This window comes from Tupaia chinensis, unplaced genomic scaffold (assembly GCF_000334495.1).
Source record: "Tupaia chinensis unplaced genomic scaffold, TupChi_1.0 Scaffold000066_1, whole genome shotgun sequence".
NCBI classification, from domain to species: Eukaryota; Metazoa; Chordata; class Mammalia; order Scandentia; family Tupaiidae; genus Tupaia; species Tupaia belangeri.
Window position 1 is genome coordinate 790,594 of NW_006159525.1, and position 7,248 is coordinate 797,841.

Here is a 7,248-nt window from a genome sequence, read left to right on the forward strand (position 1 = left end):
CTTCTCCTGGGCGAAGCGCTGGACCTCCTGGGCGATCCTGCGCACAGCTGAGCCCCCTTGCTCCTCCTGGGCCAGCACGGACATCATGGCCTGGGCGAACAGGTACGTGTGCTCCCCGTGGCACACCATCCTCTGGACAGGCAGGGACGGGCGGGCGGTCACTGGCGCGGCACCGCGGTGCAGGCGACAGTCATGCCAGGGGTTCTCGGGCCCGCGAGTCACTTCTCCCAGGGTGCCTCTGACCCAGGGGTCTCTGACGGGAGACCCCACTTGGCCGACTACGCAGTCGAGCCCGGACCAGCAGCTGAGAAACACGCTGGGCGCACATGCCCAACGTCCCGGGGAGAAAGGGCTGGGGTGAGGCCGTCTCTCACGTCTCTTCCCAGTGAGCACACATGCCGGCTGGCAAACTTTTAAAAAAAAAGAAGCGTAAAGACCCCAAAGCTGTCCTCTTGCCTGAGAGTCGGCACGAAAGCACTTACGGCAAACTCGGGGAGGTTCTTCTCCAGGTTCTCTTCGCCTCCGTCCAAGATGGTGGCCAGGGAGGTGCGGAGCACGCGCGAGAACACCTCCAGCTGCTGGCAGGCCGTGGACACGCTGGTGATCTCGCCCTGGTACCCAGCATCGGAGATGAGCTGCAGCCGGCAAGGCCCAGTCAGCACGCGGTGGCCACGCTGCCAAGGTGGGCGGCCGCCGTCCCTGGGGACTGCATGGACCCATTGCAGTGCCGCCTGGGTGAGTGACCCGGGAGGCGTGCCTTCCCTGCTCCGTCATGAGAGGGATGGGACCAACCCCGCTCAGAGAGGCCTCTCAGGACATGGTGGACTCTGCGACCGCGTCCCATTTAAATCTGGAAACAGCACACACAAAACTCCGCGCTCTCCCCGCAGTGAGAGGCTCGCCATGGTAAAACGCCTTACCGAAAGGCGCAGGTAAGAGCTTTCTGGGGAAACAGGCCACGCTCGGCCAGCAACCCTGGCCCGTGGCACGGCCAGCTTTTCTCCAGCTCCAGAACTCTTCCTACCTTAACAGTGAAGTTGAGCATCAAACAGTCGGGATGGGCCTCAGCCAGTTTGTAGAAGAGATCTCTCCACGTGGTGTGAGCGATCATCTGTTCAAGCCAAGCCGGGGTCTGCCAACGAACCAACAGCAGGCTGAGGCCCGGCTCTGCGGGCACGGAGGCGTGTCAATCAGCATCTCAGACCATAATGGCTGGAGGGCCCCACGAGGGTAGAGCTTGGAGGAAGCAACTCGGCTCGCGGTGGCTACCCAGTGGGCGAAGCGGCACAAGGGGAGCCAAGCCGCCTGCCCACTCTTGGCTTTCAGGCGGGCCCCCAAGGTGCCCCCTTGGGCACAGACGGCACACCCAGGAAACCCGTGCCCAGGGAGTGCCCCTGGCACAGCTAGCCCAGGCTGCACCTGCTGTGTGCCCTGGCAGGAGAGAGCTCCGTGACTGAGATACCACAGGAGGCCTTGCCTGGCACCACGTGTGGGGGCCACGACCGCATGCCCCGTGGCTCTCCTGCTGTGACCGACTGGCAGGCCCGAGGCCTGCGCTTCATGTCCTCCAACCCACCCATGGGAGCGAGGCCAGGTCCTAGGCGGCTCCCTGCCACACTGAACACAGGAGGCTCCCAGGAGACGGCTCCTTCAGGGGCCGACCTGGGTGGGAGGACGCCCCGCCGATGTTGCAGAATGTCTGAAACTACCGAGGCCCAAGCCTCTTCCTGCTAACCTCCTGCTTTGGGGTCAGAGCGGATCCCTGCCACCCTGGCCTCCCTGTCTTTCCTCACAGCTGCCTCCTCCGTAACCTCCTGCAGGTCTCGCCCTTCTCGGCATCTGCTTCCCGGGAGCCTTGAAGAGCACAGGGCTCCACGCCGGCCGTGCCCAGACCGGCAGGAACCTGGTGCTCCCAGCGCCAGCACGACCACAGGCCTGTGCAGGCAGCCCCCCACCCCAGCGAGGGGTAAAGGGCGGTCGGGGGCCGCTTCACGGCACGTCCCGACTGTGAGTGAGCAGCTCCATTGTGCACGCAGAATCAGCGAGGGCCCCAGGAACTGGATGAGGCAAGGGGACACTCCTCACCTCGCCTTCTTCAGTAAAAATAGAATCAGCTTTGCGGGGGTCGAAGTGTTTGATCAGCAAACTCTTCAAGTGATTTTCCACGGTTTCCTGAACCTGAACTGGCTCCACGCCTGAAAGGAAGCGGAAGCCACTGGATGGACGGCGGCCCTCGCCTCCCTCTCCTGCTCTGAATAGAGTGGCCCAGTCGCTATGTGAGCCACCGTCCCAGAGCTGTGTCTGGCTGCCCACGGGAATCAGAAAGAGCTGCTAATTACACTCCATGTAGGCCCAGAGATGGGCACCGAGCAGGATGCCTACAGGCGGTCCAGCCTTCTCTACATGAAAAGGACAGCCATGGGCCAGCAGGCGGCATGGTGGTTAAGGACGCTGGGCTCCCACATGGCTGATTGCGATTCGAGTCCCGGACCTGGCGGCTTGCTTTTTCACTTCTCCCCCAATCTGTCCCTCTCTGGTCACATGAAAATAAGTAAATAAAGTTAAATAAATAAAATAATTCTTTAAAATAAAAGAGAAAGAAAAGGACAGCCATGTCTTCAAAAGCTCGTTCAGAAGAGGGACAATGGCCCAGACAGACGGGCGCTCTGCCTGGAGGAGAGTCGATGCTGGCCAAGGGAGATGCCCGCATCCACCCACGACGGCGACCAGGCGACCGGCTTCCCAGCTCCCAGCAGCACTCACGTGAGGCCCTCTGCACGCAGGCCAGGGGGCTTACAGTAAGGCCCCATGTGATCACCTTAGCTGGAGGCCGTAATCACAGCCCACCCTAAATCACCCATCACTTCCTGCCTGCCAAGAGAGACCTCTGGAAAACGATGCACCAAACAAACACAGTACAATCCAATCCACAGCACGTGGGCAAACAGCTCGGTGAGGATCACGCTGCGGGCTATCTGCAAACCTCATTACTGAATCAAAGACAAGAGCCAGGCAGATAAAAAGGAGGCGAGGCCAGCAGGTGGCGTGGTGGTGAAGGACACTGGACTCCCAGATGGTCGACTGCAGTTCAAGTCTCGGACCTGGCGGCTTGCTTTCTCACCTTGTCTCTCTCTGTCTCTTTCTCTCTGTCTTTCTCTGGTCAAATTAAAACCAATAATAATAATGATAAGTAAAGCTAAATAAAATAATTCTTTTTTAAAAAAAGCAGTATGAAGTTAAGTTCTGACTTATATAAGTGTTAAAAACTAGGAAAACAAAAGCATTTCCAATTTCTCAGCTGATAGTGACCTAGATGTAAGGGGTGGCTAACCAGGACGGGGCACCCCAAAGCACCTGTCTGAATGAGCCACTCAGCCAGCAAGTTCACAGTCTGGGCCACGGCCGTGTAGTTCTCGGACAGGAGCTGGATGACATTCTCCGGAGACCCTCCTGCCTGAAAGTACCTAGGAGAGGGACAAGGAGCTGCCGCACCGGGCGCGGGGTTGGGCCCGCCGCACGGCCCGGTACTCCGACTCTCCACCGCCTGGCACGGGGCCTCGCTGAGCTGTGCCCCAGACCCCTCGTCACGTACCTCTTCAGAGTGTTGAAGATGGAGGGCTCCATGATGTAATCCCGGGTGGAGAACTTGTGCAGGCATTCTTGCTGCACTTCGGCGTCGTCCTCTCCTTCCCCGTAGTCTTCCTCCTGCTGTGGTAGGACACTGCTCATTACTGCGAACGTGCCGTCCCCTCACCTCCGGCCCACAGAACGCCGGCCGTCGGGACTCCTCCGCAAGCGGTGCTCCAGCGGCCTGCCACCACGCCCCCGTGAGCAGGTAGGAAGAGGGGCGCGGGTCACGGCACTGTGGTCACGCAGCTCCTGCCTTCCCAGCGGTAAGGGTGCCGACCTTGTCTGGCTGCTCAGAGTCTGTGATTTTGATAACTTTTGGAGGAATGAAGCATAACAACTGTATTTACCAGAAGTGCAACAACTGCCGTGGTTTTTACTGTTACTGTTTTAATGCTTTCCAGCAGAGACCAAGAAATGATTGAAAGACAGGAGCCACCATCTCCGTGGAAGCGCGGGTCACCACTTGCCTTGAATCAGCAGGCCCGGCTGGATTCTAGCCCAGCTCTGTGCAGAAGCAACCGCTGGCAAGTCACGGGATCTAACACAGGTTTCTCGCCCAGCAGGTGACAGCGTGACAACGGGCTGAGTGACCCTGCGGTCTGTCCGGCCTGCAGTGTCATCCTTCTCAACTCCTACTCTGCAGGGAGCCCCGTGCTCACGGGCACCAGGAAGCCTTCTAGAATGTCGACAAGCAAGGCTTTCCCACCAGCAGGGTTCGCACTTGCAGGAGACACCGGCTTCCATGCCACGGGCTGTCTCAAAGGGGTAAAATTTGGGCCCAGGACTGGCAGGGTATGGCCAAGGCCAAACCCAGCCCGCCTCCTGTCTTTGGGAATAAGTTTCGTGGGGACACAGCCACACTGTGTCCTTCATGTCTGACTGCTTTACCCCACAGGGCCAGGGTCGAGTCGTGGTGAGACTGTGCCCTTCCACATCTGCCCACCCAGGCCGGCTAACGTTCTGAGAGCAGGGGCCCAACCAAGCCCATGGGGAGCCTTCCTGGACCGTTTGTACAGAGCCTTGAGCAGGGCGTGAGGAAGGCTGCCCTTACTCTGAGACCCACCCTCCTGTGCCTGCACTGTGCGGCTGCACCCCTGGCCTCACCCTGCCCCCCACATCTGCCCTGAGCACGTGCTCACCTCTTCCTAAACCCGGGTCGTAGCCGCACCTCTGCAGCTCTAGACTCGAGGAGTCAACACTATTCTCATTTCCACGGGGACATCGCACAGTACTCCAGACTCCTTAGGTCCCAAACTACCTTCACCTCATCCCTGAAAACAGACCTTCATGAAACCCACACCATAGTAAGGGACTTATCACCCACCTGCTGCCAAAGCCTGGGAGTCGCCCTCCATTCTCTGCTCCAGCCCACCCCACAGCTGTCACAAGACCCACTAATTCTACCTCCCAGACACACCCAGCATGACCCTTCTCCCGTCACCCCCTTCCTCGGTGTTCCGCACGCACACAGTAGCAGAAGTCCCTAATGCCTGTCTCACTCCTACATCTCAATCCTTTCACGTCGACCCAGTGGTCTCTGGAAGCCACAGATGCGGCCTCTCTCTCCTGCTCAGTCTCTGCCTCCCTTGGGACAGCACCCAAGCTCCGTCACGGCCTTGCCCTTCTCACGCACCTGTCTGGCCTCACCTCTCGCCATCTGCATCCAGTACCAGCCTACCTCATGCACACTGTGGTAGCTCTCGGCCCTCGTCACCTGGACTGAACATCACGGAGCCTCCTCATACATCCTCGGGCCCCCAAATCCATGGCATCAATACGGCATGAAGCCAACAGAATCCAGCTCATGCCACCCTTGACACCCTTTCCTAATTTTCTCTCCCTCCTCCAAGCAGAGTCACAGAATGAATATGAAACGAACACCTGGTTCACACTTCTCATCAACAAGAGCTTGCTCGGGTCAATAGGCCAAATTAGGGTTGTGATTAACGTTCTCCAAGTGGGGCTGGCAGGTGGCGTAGTGGTTAAGCACTGGACTCTCACACGGCCGACCGTGGTTCAAGGCCCGGACCCGGCGGCTTGCTTTCCCATGCTCTCTCTCTCGTCAAATTCAAATAAAATAAAGATAAAACAAAAAATAATTTTTTAAAAAAACAATAAAGTTCTCCAAACATGAGACTTTCTAACCTCCGTCCATCAGTGGGGCATGGGCTGGACTCTGCCGTTACTAACTGTGTAAACCAGGAGGAGTGTTCACGTGCTCAGTCTATAAAACAAAACACTGGACGAGACTGCCCTTGGACGTGGGTCATCAGAAAAGTCACGGCACATTTTTCTGCTTTTCTATGCAAAAACGCATGACTTCCAACAGCCCAATAACACATTATGACTCAAAGGTGAGCTATAAGGACGTGAGCATTTTGAACAAGACATCCTGGACACTGATCCACTACGGAGACCATTCAGTCCCTAAATTTCTCTCACCTGGACTCTGGGGGTCCAGCTGGGTGAACTGACTGTGTAAGTAAAGGACCGGGTTTGCACGCGCGTGCGCACGCACACACACACACACACCGCCTTCGCTAGTAATGTGACCTCGGGGCGCTCGCTGTCTCCCTGCCTCACTGTCTTCATTTACAAGAGAGCAGGGTACTGACATCAGATTTGAGATGCTGCAAAGCACCAGCCAGACTCTCCACGAGCTAGACCTGGCTTCATCCAGCCCCACGCCATGGCGTGAGCCGGCACACTGTCAGCCCGGCCGACTCCTGCACCCTCAGGCCCCTCAGAACCTGCTCCCTGCCAACCTCCCACCACTGCTCACCCCAGGCCACCAACTCTGAAAAGGTCCTCCAGTGCCAGGCGCCCACCACCTGTCTGCAAACCTTCACTCCTCCGCTCCGATGGCGCCCGTGTTGCCCACTGCCCCTCAGTGCAGTAAGCTCAACGTCACCCTTGGCCAGTCCGGTACTCCCCAAACACACCCATCCTTTTTATGTAATTGACACAGGGCATGTGCCCTCACCAGAGGCAGGAATAGAGGGAGAGGAAGGAAGCACCCGCCATGGGGCCTGGCCATCCGGCAATCCCTTCTCCATCTGGTCAGCATCTGGGGTACACACACGCACTTGGCAAGTTTTATCAAGGCACTGGGGCTGGGATCTGAACTGTGGTCGGCCATGTGGGATCCAGTTCCCTTAGCCAGCAGGCTATGGCCAGCCCCTAATGCTGCTCGCTCTTGGGAGGGAAACTCTCAGGCTCCCTCCCGATCCACTGTTCGGTCCTGGTGCCCGGCCCCAGCCGCCATTTCAACCACGCATCAGGTGGTGAGACGAGCCTAAGGCTGAGACCCCAGGGCCAGGCTAGAGCTCCGTGCTCGGCCTGTCCACCTGCCTTCCGGGGCAACAGGAGAGCCCCTTCCCGCCTCCCACCGAGCACTAGGAGGTCAATGCTGAGATCCCCTCTGTCACTTTGCTCAAGGATGCTAGAAACCTGCCCATGGAGCTGGAAACAGTACGGGGACAACGGTACACAGGTGAGAATGCCCCAGGTTCTATGTCCCCACGATGCTGGTCTGGAGTTTTGCATTTTATTTCTGCTGGAAACTGGGGGCCCGGGCCGACGCTCGCCGCAGGCAGGTGGGAAGCCGCAGTGCCCAGG

The 7,248-nt window shown here is 58.3% G+C and overlaps 1 protein-coding gene across 1 annotated transcript in view; it reads right to left on the bottom strand.

Moving 5' to 3' along the window:
• The window catches only part of NELFCD (negative elongation factor complex member C/D), a gene marked incomplete at its 5' end in the record, with an annotated part of 7,889 nt that extends 4,181 nt beyond the window's left edge, over positions 1-3,708 (bottom strand). The window contains 6 exon segments of the mRNA XM_006141860.3: positions 2-132; positions 483-635; positions 1,025-1,132; positions 2,086-2,195; positions 3,355-3,464; positions 3,593-3,708. Of these exon segments, the coding sequence (XP_006141922.2) occupies positions 2-132; positions 483-635; positions 1,025-1,132; positions 2,086-2,195; positions 3,355-3,464; positions 3,593-3,708 (728 nt within the window).
• Positions 3,709-7,248: the final 3,540 nt, after the last annotated feature.